The sequence below is a fragment of the Dermacentor variabilis genome, chromosome 7 (assembly GCF_050947875.1).
Source record: "Dermacentor variabilis isolate Ectoservices chromosome 7, ASM5094787v1, whole genome shotgun sequence".
NCBI lineage: Eukaryota > Metazoa > Arthropoda > Arachnida > Ixodida > Ixodidae > Dermacentor > Dermacentor variabilis.
In genome coordinates this window covers 154,017,787-154,039,860 of record NC_134574.1, presented here as the reverse complement: position 1 = coordinate 154,039,860, position 22,074 = coordinate 154,017,787, and the positions used below count along the sequence as shown (strand labels likewise).

General features: G+C 42.8%; 1 protein-coding gene across 1 annotated transcript in view; it reads left to right on the top strand.

Annotated features, from left to right (window-relative positions):
* The window catches only part of unc79 (UNC-79 domain-containing protein), a 96,752-nt gene that overhangs the window by 67,858 nt on the left and 6,820 nt on the right, over nucleotides 1-22,074 (top strand). The window contains exons 44-55 of the mRNA XM_075699716.1: nucleotides 1,090-1,202; nucleotides 2,013-2,098; nucleotides 4,789-4,833; nucleotides 6,863-7,123; nucleotides 7,221-7,331; nucleotides 7,495-7,599; nucleotides 7,688-7,771; nucleotides 7,849-7,938; nucleotides 11,772-11,947; nucleotides 13,526-13,715; nucleotides 14,418-14,468; nucleotides 17,059-17,199. Of these exons, the coding sequence (XP_075555831.1) occupies nucleotides 1,090-1,202; nucleotides 2,013-2,098; nucleotides 4,789-4,833; nucleotides 6,863-7,123; nucleotides 7,221-7,331; nucleotides 7,495-7,599; nucleotides 7,688-7,771; nucleotides 7,849-7,938; nucleotides 11,772-11,947; nucleotides 13,526-13,715; nucleotides 14,418-14,468; nucleotides 17,059-17,199 (1,453 nt within the window). The remainder of the gene's footprint in view (nucleotides 1-1,089; nucleotides 1,203-2,012; nucleotides 2,099-4,788; nucleotides 4,834-6,862; nucleotides 7,124-7,220; nucleotides 7,332-7,494; nucleotides 7,600-7,687; nucleotides 7,772-7,848; nucleotides 7,939-11,771; nucleotides 11,948-13,525; nucleotides 13,716-14,417; nucleotides 14,469-17,058; nucleotides 17,200-22,074) is intronic.

Genomic DNA, 22,074 nt, shown 5'->3' with positions numbered 1-22,074 from the left:
GCATTATAGTTAAATTTTTTTCTTGTACTAACAGTGGCCTCCTTTTTCAAACAAATTCTTACGCAAAATTTTAGTGGTTCCTTGATCAGACTGGCAGCAGTGTCCCAGTCTTTCATTTATTGGAATTATGAAAGCAGAACAACCTTGCTTTTGTTACATGCTTGTAGAAAACATGTAGGCATGTTTTTTCTTCTTCTTTATTTCTTTTTTTAGATGTGGGATTATGCTTGTATTTGAACAATTTTGTCGCATCAAAAAGATTTTGCTTAAAGAGCAGCGTGCCAATTTTGCTTTCATGGGCACATAACTGATTGATCAAAAGGGAAATATGGGCAAATTGGTGTGGAACCATGGCTAAATTCAGAGCATGAACTACTGGGACACAAGCTAATGCACAAGAAAAGACAGGACATGGCCCTACTTGCAAGTTGCAGGTAGCGCCGTGTTCTGTCTTTTCTTGGGCCTTCTTAGCCTGTGTCTCAGTAGTTTGCGCTCTCAATACAGTTGATTGGCTGCTTGGGCAACCCCTTGGCATCTTTTTCTTAACTTGCTCAACTGTAGTGGTCAGTTTCTTTTTTTATTCGAGTAGCATGCAGTGAAAAATTTCTGCCCTTACCAGAACAGCACACGCACGGACCTTTCCTGCATGTTTTGTGCATTTTATGTGACACTGTGATCAGCGATTTTCTACAGAGAAAGCTCCAGAATTGGCTGATTCTGTTGAAGCATATTGCTGTACAGAACCCAAGGAGGCTTATTTCTTGTCTGATTTTACGATAATTTTGCATTTTTAAGAAAGCCATATAAAGTGACAGATTCATGGCGTTTCATTTTGTACTGGCTTCAGCTTGTGTCCCTGGCACTTGGCCACGGTTTTATTTTTTTCGGTCACACAAGACGCAAAGCTACGTTTTTGTCTTGATGTCAACATTTTCTGAATTTCCCGAGGCTTTTCCCTTTCTTTTTTCTTTTTAATTGACATTTGCCTACAAGAGGCATATGTCATGCATGCCTTCAGCTAGATTTTGCATCTCTGCGATCATGTGCATGCGCGATGAGTCAGCACCTCTGTCACTGCCTACCACACAGCAATGTTCACCTGCCGGGCGGTTGCAAGAGCGTCGCACGCCAGTTCATTAGGTGCACCTTGCACCAGCTCTCCACCAATGGAATCTTTCAGCAGATTTTCACTGGTAATTTCGGTAAGTGTACTCTTGTTTCAATCTATTGTTCTTCTTTTTGCTCATTTATGGAACATGCTATATTATTTTGAGGCTTTGCATTAGCACTGGCATGGTCCATTCGAGCAGACCATAGAATCTGAAGCGCAATATTGCAGAAAATTTAATGTTCTTTTTGTGTGTTTTCAATACCTTTTCCACCTCCAACCACTCAGCCAACAATCACTACTCTCCACCCTCAGATTCATTCACCTTTTCCCTACTGTCCTTAAAATGCGGTGCTTTGAGAAGAGTAGCTATTTACTTATCTATTTCTGGATGGATACTGCGGTAGGCTTACAAAGTATACCTAATGGTTTCTGTGCTATTTCCACTATAGCTACACATGAATAGTCACCTATGGCAAATTTTCTCTTATAGCACTATGTTCTCAGTCACTTTGATGTAGCTTCAAACAGTAAGACACAGTCCTCTGAATTATCATTAAACTTCTGCTTTCCGATTTCGTTCTTTGCTGCTGAATATACTTTCATATCTGGTGTCCTCTCCGTCGCATGGGACTTAGCCCACCACGTACATCCAATGCATACATTCTTAGAGCAGCCTCAAATTTTCAAAAGGAGCATTTGTCATCAAGATTTTCTGTGCTATTAGCAATTGCGTGGCTGAATATTGTGTGCTGCCCTTATCTTTCATTTTTCCTCTCATTTCTTGCTCTTTGTAGTTTAAGTATTGTACTGTTGGCTGTTAGATTTGTACCCTCTTGCTTGGCATACCTCATTTTATTTTCTGAATGCTGACACCACCTTGATCTCTCACTATGCTTCACAGATGCAGATTTCTTTAAGGTAATGGCTGCTGCCCTCGCAGACTTCAACGAACTCAACCAAATGCAGCCTCTGATGATACTATTTGAGGTGAGCTGTTGTTATGCAACAAATGTGATACTAGCAGTCCTTCTTTTATTAGCCTTTCCCCTTAAGTATGACCATCTTCAACCGTAATGATTTGTTTGTTTTGCATCTTGAACTGCCTTGACACAAAGAAGAAAAGACCACACTCACATGGTGTTTTGTCATTAGGATTCTTATTTTTTTTTGTGTCAATTTTTTTGAACTGTGTTTCAAATTTCTATTTAACTAAGAGTGTTTTAATATTTAAGTTTTCAAAGTTAATCGAATAGTGAATGAGTTTTGTGTGGGGGAGTAAGGACAGGATGGATTAAAGAAAGAAAAAAACTACCCTGTAAGATCACTTGCCCTTCATGCGGCGAGGAATTAACACAAGCCCGATTGCATAGCTCACAAATGGGAGACAGTTGAAAAATTACTGCTGTTCCGGTAACAAGTAAAATGAAAACAATGAAACATGCTCATTTACACAACTTCACATGCATATGTAGTCATAAAGTTCCTATACTATATAATAATCTGCGATTGTAAATTTAATTTCTTTTCTGAATTAACTACACAACACCATGCGTCATTTCAGTGATGCAAATATGACAAGTTTGCCCTGCCAGGTGACCTTTACTTTATTCTAAGTTAAAAAAATCTGCCAGGTAACTTCAAATATAGGCTTATTTTTGTTGGTGGTGTTGCTGAACTAGCGCAAGTTGTAGATGCTCACTCAGAAAGCACTCCATCTATGCGGCAACAGTGCCTCGTGTAGTTGCAAATGCACTACCAGTTAAAACAGAATTTGCAGAAATTACTAAGTGTTTCTCGCTGAGTAAAAGTCAATGGTGGGCACTTCAACATGCGATGCAGCTATAATTTTTCTCTATGTTTAACTCTAATAGTCAATCCAAAAAGTATACTGAGAAATGTATAATGTCAAGTTATCTAATAGAATGTGAATGAAATAGCAATAAAACTATTCGATTTTTATTTGTAATCTCAAGTGTTAAAGGTCTCATAGCTGATTGAAAGTTTAGATGAACAGAATTCAGGTGAATGACGTAACCCATAAAACATTCTTCTGGTGATCCATAACCTACTCAGCACTTGTGCAGTGTCCGACTGTCTTCCCCACTGCATTCTCTACTTTTAGCTGTGCCTCGCTTCTCCACAAGGTCAGCGTTTCTTTATGTGTCTGCTCCACTTTGCCCCTTCACTAAGTGACACCTTGTAACCAGCTCAGTGTTTATATATTTTCCTCACTAATCTTGTCCCTTCTATTGGCGACAGACCAAGGAATTCACTGTGACATTGTGAATGATGAACTCGCCAGTAATCCTAAAGCAGTGTTGTATGAGCAGGATTTGTGCCCAGTTATGGAGATATTTTGATGCCTTAAAGGGGCCCTGAACCACCCCTCAGGCTTAGTGAAAGAACACCGTCTGCAGATAGCATATGGTGCTGTGAAAATCTCGTCTGAATTTTGCAGTCATACGCGGTGCATGGATCTCGCAAGCGGAGTGCGAAGTCACTTTTCTCTCAAACACTCTCTTTGCAACAGAAGCTTGCTCCTCACTCTTTTCTGGATGCTTTATTTCATAATATAGCAGATTTCCATACGCGGCTGCCATTGGTCAATAGCAGAAGTGAATTAAGAAAGGTGTTTGGATCAGCGGGCTTCTTCCTACTGTGGCTGTGTATATTTATTGATGACGTTTAATAAGTACACTGAAGTAAGCGAAAATATTATTTTGAATTTCGCTAATAATTGTATACTTCCAGAAGAAGGCGACTATCGTCTGCTCACGCTTGGCCGTGGTAGCCTGTGTAGGAATTAAAACTTTGACCACCGTACTTATAGATGTCATAGCCATCGGCTTTCACTAATGTCGACCAGTTTTGAACCCCTTGACTATCCTCGAACCATGCAAAAGTCAAGGACAGACCACACGCATGCCTGACTGCATGCACTCACTCCTGGGCACTTCTGGTTAGATGCCTTGGCAGACTTTGCTTTGTATTGAGCTACTGATAGCGCTTCAAAGTGCACAAGTTGTATGTGGTTGCTATCCGTCGGCAAAGCATGTTCAGGACAAAGCCGTTCCGCATCACGTAGCACGGCCAAATAGGAGCATATGAGTGCGAGCATGCACTCTAGCCCTGTCGCACACAAAGCAAACACCGCAGTTGCATGTAGCTACGGTCTTCTATGTAGCATAAATACTGCGGCTGCCACAGGGTGGTGCGACAAGTCCACTGGCTGAGCACACTGCGGCTCACCGAGGACAACCCCGTTTGGTGTGTCATAGGGGCCAAAATCGGAAATAGCGGTATCTACGTGAACATCCAAAATCAAATTTGGAATGTGCACCACGGTGATGTTCAGTAGGTGGAGTGTTGTGAGCACACCCTGCTCCGCCGTAGCCTTCGCAGTGCAAATCATTAAAGAAGGAGCGGAAGCGCCGCGAACGGTATGTTTGATCACCAATAACTCTACTTCTGTTGAACGCATTGAAGAACTTTTTTACGGCGAGGTATCCCTGAAATAGTCTCATTGAACTTTAAATACGTTTCTTGACTTCCATAAAAAGTTGTTCAGGGCCCCTTTAATTCCCCGAATGAGATATTATTCCAAGATAGTGTGTAATCGTGGATAGAAAATGTGCAGTACTATAATAGACAATTCTTTCCTTTTTTTTCTGTTTTAGGAGCTCACTGAACGCAAGCATGTGGCTGGAGAGCAGTTGCTGCAGGTATGTAAGCGAGTCCCACACACTTTTTCTGTTCTTTGGTCCCAAGAGGTGTTGCCACTATTCTTAATTGTCTTTGACACTTATAGCCAAGGTGTTTCATCACTTTCCTTGAACGTCCTAAGCGTTTATTTCACCCACGTAAGCAAGGATATGATACATTATTAACTGCAGTACAACAGGAAGACAAAGGACGAAATAAGGAATCAGCACCAGCTATCCCAGCTTTCACTTCTTATGTAAGGATATTATAGTTGTGGTTTCCAAACAGCAGGGTTTCACTATGTTAATTTTCTTATAGGTCGGTAAGATTTGGCTAGCAGTGACTGAATGTGTCATGTTTTCTCATGTTGCATTGTGTGTGAGCCTATAGCCACTATGTTTCTGTTCATTTAGAACTTATTCATGTCAACTGCACATGGGTGCGACAAAGCTTTCTCGAACGATATCACTTGTGCGCTATAGAAGAGGCCTGTATATTAGCTGACACATAGTGCCAATATGCGACATAATCGCCTGGTGAGGCTGGTGACCCACAACACACTGAATGTGCTATATCAGCTTAAGGCCAAATGATTTGGATGCGATTCAGATTGTCATCTGTGCCTGTGTGCCCGTGGAATGTATTGGACAAATCTTCACTTTGAGCCTCTTTGGTGCCATATTCATGTGGTGTGCATGTCCGCTAGCATGGTTTCTGAAGCATCATTTATTGTAAAATGAAAAATAAAGAGAGGTCTACAGTTCCTCTTTGCTCATTCAAACATTACCAATACCCTAGCCAGTGTGATGCCTTGCAATAGATTCTTGTGGAGTTTGCGAAGTTCGTGTTTAAGCTGCGGTACTACAATTTTACATACAGGCAATTATATGCAACACTATATGTAACTATCATAGAGCAACCTTTAGGTGAGCTGGATATCTCTAAACTAAAAAAAAAAGAGTTCATGACATGCGAATCAGTTTTGAAATTTATCTGTGAGCTCAACTGATAGGTAAACTGTGACTGTGTTTCTTATATGGTAATGCTGGTGATTATATTGTTTTAAATGTTTAAATTTTTTTTTCAATATTGTGTCTGGTGATTATGTTCTGACAAATTGAATGTTGTACGGGAAATCTTAAGACAAGCTAAGATATATCGAACACAGGAACAAGTATGTAAAAACATTGCCTGCAGCTGTCATCTACTTGATAAGTTCAACTAACACTTAAAATAAGGTAGGCAGGCTGGAGGCACAAATAACTCCACTTATATTTGCTATATTTGCGTAGAAGAAAGTACAGGTAAGGAGGAAAGCTATAGGAGAAAATACATGTTGTTTCATAGAATTTTGTGTGTTTTGGTACTTGGTCTAAACACAAGTGGTTGTATCTTCCGCTCAGCACTGAGTGTCGCACCATCTTGTTCTCCTCTGCATGTGGCGTGTGGTGCCTATTATGTTGAGCAGACCCGCCGTGGTTGCTTAGTAGCTATGGTGTTGTGCTGCTAGGCACAAATTTGTGGGATCCAATCCCGACCACAGTGGCGGCATTTTGATAGGAGCAAAATGGGAAAACACCAATGTACTTAGATTCAGGTGCATGTTAAGGAATCCCAGGTGGTTCAAATAATTCTGGAATCTCCCACTAGGGCGTGCGTCATAATCAGATCATGGTTTTGGCACATGAAACCCCATAATTTATACATTTTATATTAAGCAGCACGAACCTACTGTGTTCCAACAGGAACTGCCAGCACTATACTACTGCAGAGTGAAAAGTATTGCTTGATGCCCTGCAGATAAGAGAATTTCCACTCATTTGTGTGCAACATTTAGTGCTTCCAGAAGGCCACCAGATTGTTCTAAGAGAAAAATTGTGCTTTATGCTGGGGTTTCCGTGAGGGTGTGGTGATCAACTACGATGTACCCTGAAAGAGGTGCAACAGGTGGAGCAATTGCCTGCCTAGACTGTCAGGCTAAAACTGCCTGTTCCAACGTTGTCATCATAACTAGGAGGGTGCAACATGAAGCTGCCCACGACCATGCAGGTGCTGGGCAATGTGGCCACCTACCTGGAGTGCCTGGCTCCCGAGGGGAATGCGCTCCTGTGGACCGCTTTCTTGCCACAGCTGGACGCTCTGCTTAGAAAGCTGCTGCTGTCCCTGCCACCGGCTGCACCCCCCTCTTCCTCTGGGGGCAGTGGGGGTGGCAGTGCTCCCTCCGGCGCGGCTCCCCTAGGCACCCCGCTGGAGCCCCTGCTCAGGCTGCTTCTCTGCGTGATGCGCGTTCCCACTGTCAACACCTGCAAGGTTTGTGTGTGCGCGTGCGTGCGTGTGTGTTTCCGACGTTTTGTGGTATACTGAGTCGGGGATTGCTGCAACACGGTCTGTCTGTTCTCTGTTCCAGTCTATCCTGGACCCATTCTCAAAGATACTTAGCTACGCCATCCAGCACTCTCTCATCCAATACCAGCAACTCCTGGAATTGTGCCACTTGTGTAACCGCAACATGTCGAGGGTGAGCTTGACTTGTATAGGCACTTTTACAGCTGCTGGGCAAATTTAAAAACTGATTAAAAAAAAGCATATTAACTTTTTATCGACTGACTCGAGTGTGTGATTGCTGCCTTGACACTGCTGATGAAGTGCTGCCTTACCTTCTTCCTCTTTTTCATCTCCAGGAGAGAGATAAGCTTGTCTTCACCCGAACAGTAGTTTTCGAGCTTGTACAGGCACTCAAATTCAAGTCTGCCATTCCTGATGAAAACTTGCTTGTTCTTGTACAGGTAAACCATTTGCAATCTTTGCATTTCTACCCTTCTTCAGTTTGATATCTCTTCGGTAATATGCATGGGCGTACGTTTTCTTTCACAGTTTGTGCTTCAGGATACTGGTGGCGTCCTAAGTCCAAATGTGATTGTTGAAGACCTTTTACTTCCCCAAGACCTCCAGAACACTGTGAGTACCGATTTTAAAGCCTTCTGGTAGCAGACGATTTACAGAAACCTTGTATTTTTTTTACATTGCTTTTGCAGTACAACACAGGAGCGAGTGAGTGCATGCGCCAAAATCTCAATGAAGTGCTGGAATTTGTGGCCGATGTCCATGCTCTTATACGTATCAAGGTAAGGAATTGCTGTGAAAATCTGGTTTAATTATGAGCCTTGTTCTTACCTCTTTCTTAATCTTAGCACACGTTTGCACACATGTGCTACACAAGTAAAGAAACACTAACTGTGGATTTGTTGTACAGCCAAATCTCGATATAACGAATCATGCGGGACCCCCGAAAATTGTCCGTTATTTTGAAATATCATTGTAATGAAAAACTTGCGGTTATAAGCCAGTGGTCAAACCTAAGAATGAAAACTTTGGCAGTAAACACATGTGCAGACAAGCATACTCTCAGATAAAATTGTTTTACTCACTTCAAAGCTGCTTTATTTGATGAAATCAGCTATTTTCTTCTGGCGCATGCAGCATGCATGACCGATTAGGAATGTGCCTACATCTTCTACTTTGCACAATACCTCATCTGGTACGTCATTGCACCGAATGATGTTCTTGTTCAGGTGCACTAAAACATGCATGTTCGACACGATCTCATGTTCTGTTTTCAGTGACCCATATTCATCTTCCTTCAGGTCGTCATCGTTAATGCAGATGTTGCGAATGCAGTTAACAATCTCCTTAGTTGTCAGGTCCACTGCCGTTAGTGCTGCGCTGTCACTCTCCACGAGGAGAGCAATTGTGTAGCACTAATGTAGGAGCACGTAGAAGTGAGTTGCGACTCCCGGTGAAGCTTGACAATCTTATCTCGGTCTTTCAAAATGGTTGTGACGGTCGATGGGGCAATGCCACGCTGTCTGCACACGTCGATTTGCTTTTTCCCTGCGTTGATTTCCTGCAATATGTCCAATCTGTTCTGCAGCGAAAACTGCTTTCACTTCTTCTTGATGCCGTTGCTAGCTGCATTGATCATTGGATCTCGCGCGAACTTCGCCACAGCTTTGTGGTGAAGTTGGTGGTGAAGCATTTGGCACTCGACATGGTGATGATGGTAGCTACTGCACTCGCGGTTTCTGTTTCACGCGGGAGTTGCGGCACTGTTACTTTTACCCGAATTCGTAATACTGATGTTCCTTGGTTATAAAAGAGAAAATAAATTACTTGCGTTATTCTGAAATATGCACTGTATTGAAATTCGTAGTTCTGAAATATTTTTACATTGAAACTATAGGCAATCTGGCAGGGAGTTTTAATATATTCATAAATTTGAGAGATTCGTAACAGTAACGAGATTTGACTGTAGTGCCATTTTTAAAAGGTCCCTAAAATGGCTTGGACAAATTTTGTAGACACGTAGGGTACAGCTACAGTAAAATGTTCACACCACAATTTAAGTGACATTGTGACGTTGTGACATCACACCGTAGTTTAAGTGAAGCGTCTCATAGAGAGCTACGGACGATCACAAGGTTACCCTTCTTTCCCTAGCCATGCTTTTCCTCCGCAACTCGTTCGCCGAGCGATTGGGGCTAAGCTCCGGCTTCATTGGCTCTGCGCCATGATGTGACATTGTGACATCTACTTCCAGTGTTTTGGGGGAGGTGCACGAAGACTCTCCAAATCTCCACTAGCCACCTGGCCGCTGATCTCCAGTGAGAGCTATCCGAGCAGTGTGCATCGAGCGTTCTGTCGTCGTGCCGAGTATAAGTATTCCGGTAAATGCAGACGAGCTGGACGTTTCAACGGATGGGCGGCAGCATAAACGTGAGCGTCCTGCACGGTGCAGCCACCTGGTGGCGCAGAACTCAACCAGCCAAACACAGAGCTAATATTGCTGTAACCAAGTGTAAAACATCTCAAACATATGAAACGACAACATCTTCATGATTATGTTCTTGCCAAAAATTTTACATTAGCACCATAATAGAAGACTCTTGGTTAGTGCTATGTCAGCTCTTTATTTGTCTGGTTGAGCTCTGTGCCACCATATGGCTGCACCCTGCAGGCCACTCATGTTTGTGCCTCCGCCCACCTGGGAAAATGTCCAGTCCACCTGCATTCACCAGAATATTGGACATGCTAAAACTCACTTTTGTGGTAGTAATCCTCTGGCGCGAAGGGACATTCCCAAACACATAGATCCTGGCACCAATCAGATACCAACAGCACAATACACTACATTCACTGCGCTCGCCTCTTGCCTTGCAGAAGGACACGATGTCACAGCTTAACATGTCATCTGTTGCTAGATTTGTAGCCCACAACATAATGAAGGTGATCCATGGTGCTCGTGAAAATAAAACTCGAGACTAACAATGACCATGCAGCTCGCAACAACATGGAGCACATCGTAACACAAGCAGACAGTTGCTGTGGGCCAGAAGTGCTTGAGTGTAGTGAAAATTGTCATTGTGTATTCTCTTTCTGTTACATTTCTTTTACAGAAATAAATTAACCAACATTCCAACTATTAGGAACAACATTGTTCACCATAAAGTTGGAAAAATATCAATGATGCAACCTGAGTAGCCAAATTGGATAGCTTGTCCAACTCGCGTCACGCGTCCCAGCTATGTAGATTGCAAAGATGCGGCTGAAAACTCAGGGGAGCAGTGCCGCTGCAATCGGTAGTGATGTGCATTTTTAAAACCTTATAATAAATTACACGTTTTACGTGGAGCGCCTAAATATGTCACTTAACAATCAGAAGGACCTTCCCTAACGACTCAGTAAACTTGTACAAGATAGTCCAAATTGTTTCCGGGTCCCTCTAACGCTAAGCCTGATGAAAGCTAAGTGATCAAAATTACAAACAAAGGCAAAAGTCAGCCCAGTCAAAATGCTTCTTAGAAGAGCAGGCTGATTGTGCATGTAGGCCCCTTTTTTGCCTAACCCTCTTGCTCTGAATCTTCGCTAGTTCTCTTTTAGACGTCATTAAGCAGTTGTCAAGCATTCCTAAGAATTTCTAGGCTACATTGTTTTCAGAGAGAAATTATTTTCAGATATTGGTGCCAAATAAAGTTTTACGTTAAAAATTGAATTCTGAGATATTACGTGCCAAAACTACAATATTATTTTGAGGCATGACATAGTGGAAGATTCTGGATTAATTTTGACCACCAGGGGTTCTTTAACATGCTTCCAATGTATGGTACATGGGCATTTATGCATTTTCCCCCAATGAAAATGAACCAACCGCAACCAGGATTCGATCCTGCGCCCTCGGGTTTAGCAGCACGAGGCCACTACACTACACTACACGGCCACCACTACACCACCACGGCGGGTCAAAGTTTCACATTAATGAGCACTAACACCAAATTTTTTTCTTCTCGTGTTTCCTTTTTAATTATTATACATCTGTTGGCTCAGTGAAGCCCCAATTTATTCAGCAAGCAATGAACAATATCATTCTTTTCTGCACCCAATTCAGAATGCGTGCCAAGTGTAGCATGGCTTTCTAACAAAGCTGACATCGTGGAGATGGGGTGTTTTCATGTGGTATCAGAAACCACCAATGCATTCACCAGTCAGCCCAGCAGTTGCAGGCTACAGTGTGCTGCCAAAAGCTGGGTTCACTGAGAGTGACTTCAAATGGGCATCAAGCAAGCACCTTGTTTCGCTAAGTCAGTCCTTCTCACTGCGCTTCTTTACGTTTCTGTGTGTTCCTCACAGGATAAACCTGGATTAAGGGGTTCTGCACTGTCACTTTGAGAATCAATCAATCAATCAATCAAATTTTGTATGCACAGGAAGATGTATGACATTGTGCCATAATTAGCTGATCACACCTATCTAACTAAGGAGAAGAGAGGAAGAAAAATTTTGTTTCAGATTCTTTTAGTCCTCCAAACTGCTCAGACTGCTGTAGCCTCGGAGCAGTCTAGTAGCTTTTAGCCAAAGCCAGGACGTGGCTATGATGGAACTTCTGTGGTTCGCTTCGACGCAGAGCAACTTCCATGGCACAGCGAGTCGTCTTAATGAAGAGACCTTGGGAGGACAAGTGAAAGCGGGCATGGCCCAATACCTGGCCTTGGAGATCACACGGGGAAATGGTAGGGATAATCGTGCGATTGGGAAGTACCTGCCATGGCTGTACCATCCACCCTCTTCACTGCAGCAAGGGTATGTCTCTGTCAAGTGCTGATTGTGTGGAGTCCTTGTTGAGGAAATGAAAAAAAAAAAAAGGAATCTGTCTAAGGGTTTTGCAATGCAGCAGTTTTTTATCTTCTAATCATTCCTAGTTATCTACTGTGTCATGTGGCCTATCCAGGCAATATTAGTGCCATTGGTGGGAGAATGAAGTTTGATTAATGTTATCCCTACCTAGGTTTTGTATAGACTGACATGACTGTAAATGGGAGATATCTTTCATCTTAGTTACAACTAATCTTAATAAATCAGAAGAATGTTCAGGGGGTCTGAGTTATAATGTTTTGAAAGGACTAGTGTTGCTCTTTATCGCGTATGACCTTCACATTCATGTGATATCTTAGTTGCAGCTTTGTATGTATGCAGCTTTGTAAATGTATCATGAAAAGTAGAAACTGTGGCAAAAGCACAGTTTGGACATGCTTATGATTCAATTTTGAACAAAACTATATGGTGCCAGAAGACACTGGATTATGGAAGGACAACAAAGTGGTTGTGTTTTGTCTTTGCTCCTCCACTCCACTGAAATGTAAACTTAAGTATACTGTGGACCCTTGTAAGTCAGTATGGACATAGCTAAATATTTTCTACACATCGGCACCTTTAGTGCAATTGCATTTTGCTAACAAACCTTACTTAAGCCAAAAAGAAGTTGAAATAAACATCACTTGATGGGGGAACTCCTCACCCATATTCATAACTGTGCCTCATAAGCAGCTTTATAGGTGTGGACAAGTTAGCCAGTCAAAGCATTATCACCATGTTAGCTGCAGGCTCCATCGTGATTAGATTTGGCTTGACCAGCCACTCTTTTACGCTGTAAGAGTGGGTGTGTAGTACAAGTGAGTGCTCTAAGATAGCGTGCAAGTCCAGCCTGTCTACCAGCCATTTTGGCAACTAACTATTAGCTTAATTTATACCACAGCATTCAGGGGTCAGAGAGGTGCAAGAACAACCAATTTTAGCTGTCTATTGTAGTTTAATCTAATTCTCCAAAGTAGCACAGCCACTCGTTGTGGCATGTTTTCACCTTACCTGAAGAGCTTGGATATCAGTCCAGTGGTCATTTCCTAGGAGGCCATTCTTGGTGGTGTAGGGACATGGCTGAGAGAATGTGTACCCCTTTTGTCAGGACAAAATCAACTCTGCTTTATTTCTACTTCCACTCATGGGACACAATTCCTTGGCACAGTAGTGCCGCCACTGCCGCCACACTGGCCTGAGATACAACTGTCAGGGCCATGGTTTTTTTTTTCTTTGACATTCTTTTTTCCAATTATGTCCTTTACTACATCAAGCTTTTTGACATAAAAAGCTGTGGAATTAGAACTAGCTCAGCGTTTCTCACATTTACTTCTAAGCAAGATTTTGTTGTTCAAGGAAACAGAATGAAATTTTGATAAAATTTCGTTTAGCAGGAGTTGTTATGGTGTGCGAAGCACTAAGAGATGATGCATAAAGCACAGAGAGTGCAGATTACTGGTGCCACTCAGGGCAGTTGTCAGTTCAAGCAAGCACTGTGAGTGACAAGACGACGGGCTTCTCATGCAGCCCCAAGGAGTTCATCGACTGTGTAGCACACATCCGCCTGCTTTCATGGCTCCTGGTCGGAGCGCTGATGCACAGCGCCCTGCTTGGCAGCACTACAAACTTTGTGTGCCAGCCCATACCACTGGAAGCCAATGGCCACATAGCCGACCACATCCAAGTCATCCTCGCTGGCTTTGCTGAGCAGTCCAAGGCAAGGACCTTAGCACTCCATGCAGCATTGCTTTGTGACAGCCTTGAAAGGAAATAAGATCTCGTGTCATGCAGGGTGATGAAAGGATGGCATTTGTGAGTCGTGACAGTAAGAAAAACTCGAGCTGAATTGTTGACGTGAAATGCGAGGGTGAGGCTAAGCAAGGAATTTGACTCTAAGAACAAGACATCGAATTATGGCACGCGAACGAAAAACTTATCACCACTTGTATGTAATTCATATTGATTCAAATAGTTATGTTGTGTTTTCTCTCAGCATGAACTTTACTGTATATGTAATTTTATAAATTTTGCAGTGCAAAAGCAACATGTACTAACAATATTATAACTTGAAACACACTCTTAACAGTGCTGTGGAAGTAATTGCATAGTGGCAGCATACTTAGATGGTGGTGTGACCAGTCATAACCAGTGTGTACTTGAGATGTGCCAATGTAAATATTCTCTGTCAGCCGTGCGCATTCACGGGCTCCACTGTTTCCATGCAGTCTACTCACCAGAGAATATCAGTTCAAATAATGTATAATTACGGTACCTTGTATACAGATTTTGCCAGAATTGTCTCACGTCAGTTTATCACGTGACAAAATTTTTTATGGGCAGAGCCCCTGCTTTAGAAATAGCACCCTACACTTACATATTTTGCAAATCGAAGTGACTTCAACTTACGTCTCTCTTTCAGGCTTCTGTTCTCCACATGTCATCATTGTTTCACGCATTCATCCTCTGTCAGGTAAGTGCATGTAGTTCTAGCTTTCCCATATTGTCTGCCAAATATATTTAGCTTTACTAGGGGCACTAGAAGTGAATAGAAGGGAACACTCACTTTACTACTACATAACTGCAATGTCCAACTGGAGTGCCAATGCAGCCAGTCATTCATCACTTCCATTGTCATTGAGTTGGTGCTTCTACACTAAAATTGCATGCTTCAGATGCTCAGGCATAAGTGTTAAATATTGTCTTCAGGGGGTCTAAGAAGATGCACCTGAACTAAATGCAGTGAATGGTCTAATGTTTTTGTCATGCTTATTTGTTTCTGTAGCTTGACTAGAAATATGTTGAGCCTATCTATCTTTGCAGATTACAATTTCAAAATAGACGAGCGGTGGCATTTTCATAGAGCATATATGAAAATGCTCTATAGTGTATGCTATAGAATGATCAGGATATTAGATATGGGTGAAGTCATCAGCTTCTTATCCCCAAAGCAGCTCCTTCGAACATTGTAGATTGGCTGAAGCTAGTCATTTTTGTGAGGAAAGTAGATTTGACAACCAGTTAGTCAAATTGCTTGTGGTTTTTCCGGGCTAGCTGGTCATCGTTTTCTGCCAAACAAATGCTGTGAGGCTCCTAAAAGATCATCTGCTGCCCTTTAGTTAACAGATGCACTGTAGACTAAAAATTCATGAGCTATTCCACTCTGTGAAGGTGGTTGACCAGCGAAGCTGTTTAGCACACGACACCGAGGTAACACATAATTTTGAACAAAGGTACAAACTCATTTATTGTCTTGATTGGTGGTCATCATGACGAAATCTACACACACTCATTTATTGTCTTGATCGATGGTCATTATTTTACTTGCAATTGCAAGCACATTCCTTGATAATGTCAAATCGATGCGCATACACTGCTGGGTGGTCGGTTGGGCCGGATCGGTGTGGCATCGCAAGGGATATGTCTGCATTGCGAAACACGTAAATTGCTTCCTTTTTGGTACCAACACATCCACATTGAAATCATCGACAATGACAACAGGGGTAGTGTCATTGCAGCTGATTCACGCAAAGTGAGTAGCCATGAACCTTATGGGACTACGAGTCTTTGCATTTTTGCTTGCTCAAGGGGCTATGAGCCATTGCTCACGGGAATATGAGCCATTGTTCATGGGGGTATGAGCCATTGATGATGACAATTTTCGACATACTGTTCTGTATGTTGTATGCATGATTAGAAAGAATTTAAGCACTGTTCGTTTCACTTTGCCGAGTGCTTGTAGCCTCTGCCTTACGGGGCTATGAGCTGTTGCATTTTTTGCGTGCTTACAGGAGCATGATGCTTACAGGGGTAAGAGCTATTGATGATAATAGTTTTTGTTCACAGAGAACAAAAATGCATGGAACTCTAGTCCTATACAGAAAATGTGTTTCCATACCAATATGCTTGCAGTATCAGTGGGACACTAGATTAAGAAAGTGCGTAAGTTAGGGAGAAAACGCTAAGTCAAAGCTTAGCCAGAGCCCTTTAACTTCTTTTTGATTTCTAAGTCATCTTGTCATGTTCTTTTTCTTTAGACAGATGCATTGCCCACTAATCCAAAGCATACAATTTTTAAGCCTGAATATGTGACAGAATATATGATTGGCTTTATTTACATGGCTTTATCAAGTCAGGTTTAGTTCAAGTTCAAGCAAATTATGTCTGCAAGCTTTTTGTAATGGAAATGACAACATAGTTTATTGCACTGCTAAAAGTTGAATATAGATTTATAAAATTTACTTGCTATCATTATTGGTTTTCTACATCCAGGAATGAAATGCCTGGAACACACGTGGGAACAAAATGCACCATACAGCACCTAACTAGGTCGCTTACCCCACACCTAGCATGCATAGTATGCCTTCAACACCCACTTTGAAGGCAGTTGGGTTAAGTGCAGAAAAAAAGGAGCAATACAGTGGGAGGAAAATATTTAAGAGAGCCTTGTGGAAGCCATTCTGTAAAGGTGGAAAAAAACAAATTATTCAGTCAGCGTGTTTACTGAGTACCGTGAAGCAAGTGACGGCTATTGCCTTTCTACCGTGTCATGTGTGAGTGATAACAAACAGGCCTGTCGGAGAATTTGGCTGTCGGCTTGCTATGGCTTTTTATTGCTGTACAGCACCAGTTTCTTTTCTCAAGTAAAACTCTTGCTTGGGCTTGTTGGTTCATGCTTGAATTAGTAAAAGCAAGGTGCAGAAGACCAGGACCCAAGAAGAACACACACGATCCGCCGGTCCTGTCGTGTGTGTTCTTCTTGGGTCCTGGTCTTCTGCGCCTTGCCTTTACTAATTTTTTTCTCAATTGTGTGTGTGCAAAATTGCATGTTTAGTTGTCCATTCTTAATCCCTCAGTTGTATGTGCGTTGTTTCAATGAATTGGCATGGAGAACATTAAAGGGAAACGATGGAAATAACACATGGAGAACATGTGTCATCATGTGTGGAGAAGCAAAGTTTCATTGCGCATCATCCAGTGAAATTCACTACAAGTAATTTCCCAACTATCTGATAGCGTCCTGTTGTGAGTGCTTTCCCGACAGTTGGCAACTTTCTGTGCAGCTGTGGACCATGTACTGCGAACATATGGTGTCACTAAACCCTCCGGGCAGTGAACAGAGCCAACTGTACACGCTGACCTTGACAGACTTCTGGATCAAGATCACACCTGGCATCCTTCAACTTGTGTGCCATTCCAAAGTGGCAAGTGCTTTTTCTGAACTTTGCGAATTTCATGAGAATTTCTGCCACGTGCCATCATTGTTTGTGAGAAGCATTAGCAAAGACAGGTTGCATTTCGTGTCCAAACCTTTCTCTGTAGCAAACACAAGTCCCATAGTTGCAGGGAACACTATAATGGTAGTGCACAGCTGTGGATGTGAAAGCAGAGCTCAGAAAACCCATAGAGAGAGAGCACCGCAAGACACGTATTGTATCTAAGCTGTTAGGTAGAGAGTCGTTTAATATTGTTGCTGGGTGTACTGCATAGCAGTAGAGCAAATGAGCCTTTATTGGTCACATCTTCATTGTTCTGGCCAAAAGCCATCAGTCTTTTATTTCTTTGCTTTCTTTGGTTTCATGTCCGTAGTGTTCCAATATGTGCATGTTGCTGGGGTGTTTACATGTGTAGGCGTTTTTACTGTTGTTGCTTCCGCTTAGCTAGACACTGTAACTCCGCCTCATTCAAGAGGTTACTTAGTTACCTTTCAGAAGAGAGGCACAAATTGACACAAATTTTGGGCGTGGAATTCAAGAATATCGACTTTACCTTACATTTATAGTGCCAGTAACCGACCTTTCCCGCCAAGTAAATGCAAACTGATTGCTGAAAAATATACTAAATGAACTTTTACTGCTCTTAAGTTTGATCAAGGCATTGATTTGAGCTTGTTGGTCTGTCATACTGGGAACCTCAGTAGGGCTAAAAAGACAGGGACAGACCGAAACAATACATGGCACTAACTTGCGCAGAAATTCCATAAAAAAGACATGTGCCTTTCTAAAATAAACAGTTTTGAAGTTAGCGTCATGTGTTGTCGTTTCTATGTCTGTCCTTGTCTTTTTCAGTGCTATTGAGGTTCCCAGTATGCTCTTAACCTTCCTTTTAATAGTTTAATAAAAGGCACCACAATTTCAGGCTAGTTGTGCTTTCCATGCATCAACAGTTTTTATTGTAGCCGACAGTGACTCCTTGTTTTCCACCAGAGAGCTTGATGTGATGGCAATTGCAATTGAAACTATTCAGTGCGTTATGTCTTGGCAGGTTAAGTTAAGCTCACTGGAAGCTGTAAAACACTGTCTAAGAAGCATTTTACCAAAAGGATGCTTTTTAATTGGTTCATTATTGGAGGATGTAGAACTTAACTGTGCTATGTATTATCATGCCAGCCAGGGGGCGAGCGTTACTGCCAGTGGATACACTCTCTCCCTCTACCTCTAGCAGCATTGCCAAGCGATGTTCCTTCCCTGTTTTTGCCCATACTAGAGTTGAGGGACATACTGCGGCATTAGTGCCACATCTTTCTTTCGGAGTTGCGCATTCGCATTAGGATGATTAGTTATGGCAAGTTATGAAACACGCACTACGAAGAGGAATGTATGCATGTGACCATGCCTCTCTGACTGGGAGCACTCTACTATGAGAGTGAATGAGCGTGGCATTAGGTTTGAAATTTCAGCTGTTCTCGCAGCGCTCAGAGCAGTAATAACTTGCAGACACAATTGTCAGCGTGTCAAGTACATGCTATGCTTGTTTGTTAAAAATGGCCAAACCTGCTGAGGGGCCCTTTAAAGGTGCCAGCTAGTCTGCCAAGGTAGAAATCAGCTAGAGACTCACTAGCTGAAATGAAAAGTTGTCAGAATCTTTAACAAATATAAGTTCTTTGAAGGGCGCGGAGGAAGGGCATTGAATGGTGCTCTAATTCCAGTCTGAATGATAGCTGTCAATGCTTCATCTGAAGAGACATGATGGGTATTGCTTGAAGTAGCCATGTATGAAAAGTGTAATTATGCAAGAAGACTTCTCCGCATAGCTCTGTCAATAAGAGCATATCAAGCTCTTGTTTAGAAAACGGGGCGAAGGCAGCTTTGCAGGGAAGGGGAACCAGCAGGTGTACCTTGCCTTGACCCACATAGTGCCATCTTACTGGCAGTGTTTCAGTCTTGTGAGGAATCTTGCTTGTCAACTTTAACTTTTATTGAAGTTTCGTTTTTGCCAATGACAGTTGTAATGACAGACTATGCACCTCTGCTTCATGCTCTAGGTGAGTTGCAAAACCTGCAAGGCAGCCTTCCTGCACTGCATAAATTCTTGCACAATGGCTGCACCGCCCGTCCTCAGTGCAATTGTTACGTGCAGTGTAGCGTCTCACGTGCTTGACTTCTGTGAATGCCTGCATTGCTCTTCAGAAACGGCTAGCGACAGCGCCATTCAAGAGGAAATAATAAAATCTAAAGTGCGTGAAAGAGTCAGTGGAGGGTTTACAAAAGGATCCCGCCCTGAGCCCCTATATGCATGCGTCTCTGGAAGCTGAACGCGTGCTAGTAAATACCACACTGCACATAACACTTGCAGCGAGGACAGCTTGCGCTGCCATTGTACATGAATTTTTACAGTGCAGGAAAGTTTTCCTCGCAGGTTTTGCAACTCATCTATTGTGTCATCGTGATGAATGTTCTAGCTCCCAAAAACTCAGTGAGGGTTCTATCTGCATGTGGTCTTGGAATAGACGAGTGTCTTGACTATATACTGCTTCACGCTTCAGCATGCATTCCCTGGCTTCCCACTGGCTTGTGTGTGTATCTCGCTTCAATGGTGACTGTCTGTGTTCTGCTTCTCTCCCTTCTCTGCTTACTTGCTTCCCCTCCTGGATGCTTGCAGGAAGGCCATTCTCAGGTGTGCAGGCCATATTTGTCTTGCTCAAGGTGTTGTTCTAACTGTGCTTTCTTTCATCTCGTGGGCTCTCTGCCACTCAGCGACTTAGCCCATGCCGCACTGCCAGGGTTTGAAGAGAACTGAGCTAAGGGTCGTTGAAAAATATTTATCCTGTAGCTAAACTGCGTAGTATTTTTCACTACAAAACGGTTGACTAGCTGAATTAGAGTGTGTGACAAGGAACCGAAAATACAGCTGATGCCCTGTTGTGGTGAAACAGTTGTCGACGTCAGCTGTGGTTGATACCAAGCAGAACACATGTACACGAAGTGCGTTTAAAGCTGTGCTACTGTAAAGTTGCCAGTGTCACAGCAAGTGTCACAGCAGGGGTTCAAAGAAAGCATCTGCAGAGCTAGGATCTATCAAGAAGGATTTGATGGTGATGTCAGTACACCTTCACCCAGGTGAGCATGATATAAGTTAAAAGAAAGACCCCTGCTGTAATTAGTGTCTATATGAATAACAATGTAACGGACCAGCTTAAGGTGTACCTAAACTTCCTGCATGTAGCACAAATGCCAGTGGAGGGAAAGAGCCACTACCATAGGCAAAGTGTTACTATATGTGAAGACCTCCACATATAATGACACTTCAGCATTATATGTGCAGGTACTGAACGATATGATGATGCTTTTGGATCTTTACATACTGTCTACGAAAAAAAAAAGAAAATTTGGCAGAGACACTTAACTGCTTATGTGCAGGACTGCAAAAGCATAATACCGTTAGCAGACCTGGGAATGCCATGAGCATGCTCATGTTATACACTCATTACGTCGTGTCTCCTCCTCCCCAATGGCTGCGCCATCACATGCCCAATGACACATTCACTAGGTCACACCTTTAGTCAGCAAGATGGTTGTGATGTGACATATGCAATGGGGCACACACTAGGCACACTTTTAGTCAGCCAGAACAGTGTAGCCACGATGGTGTCGGGGAAGCATGCTCGTCTCATACCCTGGAACCCCGGATTCGATTCCCACCCAGACCGAAATTTACCAGATTTTCTTTTCAAAACCATTAATTTACTTTGTTTGCAGGAACCTCTCTGAGAAATTTCTCATTAGTCTGAGCATTTTTTTACGTGTTTCTACTCTTTGCGCCATTGGCCATTTTTGGTAGCAGCTTTGAGCATTTCCGTGTAATGAAGCATATAATGCTGTCGCATTTAAAAAATTTACAGTTCCACCCGAAAGGCGAAACCGATATGAATGATTGTGATAGCAAATTAGTAGATAGCTGTACGAAGTAAACATAGTAGTCTTATCGGCCGTATAATCTTGTAAAGATTGGCTTACTAACTAAATTAACAATGATAGAATGTGTAAGCGTGACTCAATGAGGACGTAGAAAGAAACAGACACATAGAGACAGCGCTGTCTTCGTATGTCGGCTTCTTTCTATGTCCTTGTTCAGTCACGCTTACACAATCTATTGTAGTTTTAAACCAACTAGTCTGTTAACGTGTTTTAACTAAATTAACCAGCACAGTGTCACGCGCGCACAGGTAAACAGGAACACATCTCGCTCGATGACAGCGGAAACCATCTGTGAAACACTTTTGAATACCAATTAGGAATTGTGGCAGCAGCCGCGAGTCAATTGATCTCCGTGCATCTGTCGCTTCAATGTGAACTAAACGTCGAAAGCACAGCACATATGAAGCTACTGGCACTACGCTCACTGTGCAAGCATCGTAGATCACTTTGAGGATGAGGCCCGCTTGGGCGCGCAATTTGGCCATGTCGCAGATCGCTTTCAAGACACACGAGCGCCGGCAATGCATCCCTAGGGCATGCGCCAAAGGTGTCTACAACGGTGTCCGCGATTCACAGGGCTAACGCCATAATAGACGCCGCGGTTGTTTACACTTTGTACGGAGCAGTGGGCGAGGAGGACATTCAGGCGCCCTAGCAGCTGCAGGAGAGGAATGCCCCTCCTCCCTCACCTGACCCCCCCTGCCTCGCGCGCCACAGGAGAGGGCACGCATCTGGGCAGTGTTCCTTGCTCACGCACACGAGATTGAACCGCATTTGCCGGCTCAGCCTCACGTGCTTTCACTCATAAGGAAACTCGCGGCGGCAGCGGTGGCAGAAATGCACCAGTAATTTCCATATAAAACTTGCGTTTTATATGTTAAA